Below are 1,354 nucleotides of genomic sequence, written 5' to 3'. Positions count from 1 at the left end.
TCCAGGCCTTTGTAATTTCCTGGAAGGAGAGTACTGTGAACACTCTTGGGCTTCTACCTATGATAACAAATAGTCCTGAAGTTCTTCCTTAAGCTGAAAAACAAGCAGACAGAGCTAAGATCTAAGAAATCAGGATGATTTTGGGATGTCACTCCCTTCCCTAACAAGTCCACAGTAGTTTAACTAGTAGTTGTAAAACCCTGTCATCAGGTGACATCCTGAGCTGTGCCTCCACTGTTTCTTGGAATATTTGCATCCATGAGTGTGTTGTTTGGTCATGTGCTGCATGTGGGAGTTATTCTGGGTGGGAAGAGCTATTTTGATGAGCTCAGGGAACTGCTGCAGTGAGAGGGATTGCTGATGTGCTGCCTTGGCTTCCCACGTCCTCAGATCATGAAAGCTTCCTTGCTTGCTGATGACGACGACCTGGATTTGATCCTGGATTATCCTGGGAAGCAGCCTGTCAAAGTGGACACTTCCCAAGAGATCTGCTCTCCAAGGCTGCCCATTTCAAAATCACAAGGGCAGAAAAGACACTCAGGTACGGTGAGAAACCACAGATTGTGTGAAGAAAGAGCTGAGTTTCAACATGAACTGGCAAAGTCACAGGATCTGCAGCAGTTCCTGTCTGCCACTCCTTCCTCCTCTGTTCATTCCCTGCTCCAGTGCCTGGAGCACCTCCCTCTCCTCTGACACTTGCACTGCTCTTTTCACAGTTTGTCTTTGGTTTTGTTTGCTTTTTTTTTAACCTGCCTCTGTGGGTTTTAATATCTCACAGAGGCACCAACAACTTTGCAGCTTAGTTAGGAGGTGCCACGAGCTCCCCGGGTGGGCTCAGGGGGAGCCAGCACGGGGCAGACCCTGCCAGAGCCCCCACTGCCCAAACCTTGTCCCTCACACCCAGTGCACCCACTGACTGGTGCTTTCCATAGGAATATTGGCAAATCCCTCTGGTAACAAGCATGGAGATGCTTCCTAGTTGAGGAAACCCATTAATTCAGATGGGTTGATTAATTCAAAGCCCATTTGATTTAAAGGGACAGACCTGAGGTGTGCCTGTGGGTTCAGTGTCAGCCCTGCTAATCAGTTCTCCCCCCCTTCTGTTCTGATGTCTTAATTCTGGCATTAAATTGGTGACTCCTTTGGGAACTGCTGGTTGTGGGTGAGGCTGTCCCTGTCCTGTTCCTGGGAACACCCCACGTGTTCCTTTGGCTCAGGGGGGTCTGTGGGTCTCAGCACTGCAGACAATCACACTTAGCCCTGAGTTTCCCTCACACCCTGTTATCCAAACACTTCCACTGGCTGCTCCAGGAGGCCTGAACACCTTGAGAAGGGCAGAACTGTCCCCGTGACA

At 49.6% G+C, this 1,354-nt stretch overlaps 1 protein-coding gene across 1 annotated transcript in view; it reads left to right on the top strand.

The window, feature by feature from the left end:
- NUP98 (nucleoporin 98) overlaps nt 1–1,354 on the top strand; it is a 29,584-nt gene that overhangs the window by 19,831 nt on the left and 8,399 nt on the right. Inside the window, exon 20 of the mRNA XM_029965753.1 lies at nt 391–688. Coding sequence (XP_029821613.1) covers nt 391–688 — 298 coding nt within the window. The remainder of the gene's footprint in view (nt 1–390; nt 689–1,354) is intronic.

This window comes from Manacus vitellinus, unplaced genomic scaffold (assembly GCF_001715985.3).
Source record: "Manacus vitellinus isolate BGI_N305 unplaced genomic scaffold, ASM171598v3 scaffold_119_pilon, whole genome shotgun sequence".
NCBI lineage: Eukaryota > Metazoa > Chordata > Aves > Passeriformes > Pipridae > Manacus > Manacus vitellinus.
Note: the sequence above shows the minus strand (reverse complement) of the source record. Positions and strands in the feature narration are given on the sequence as shown.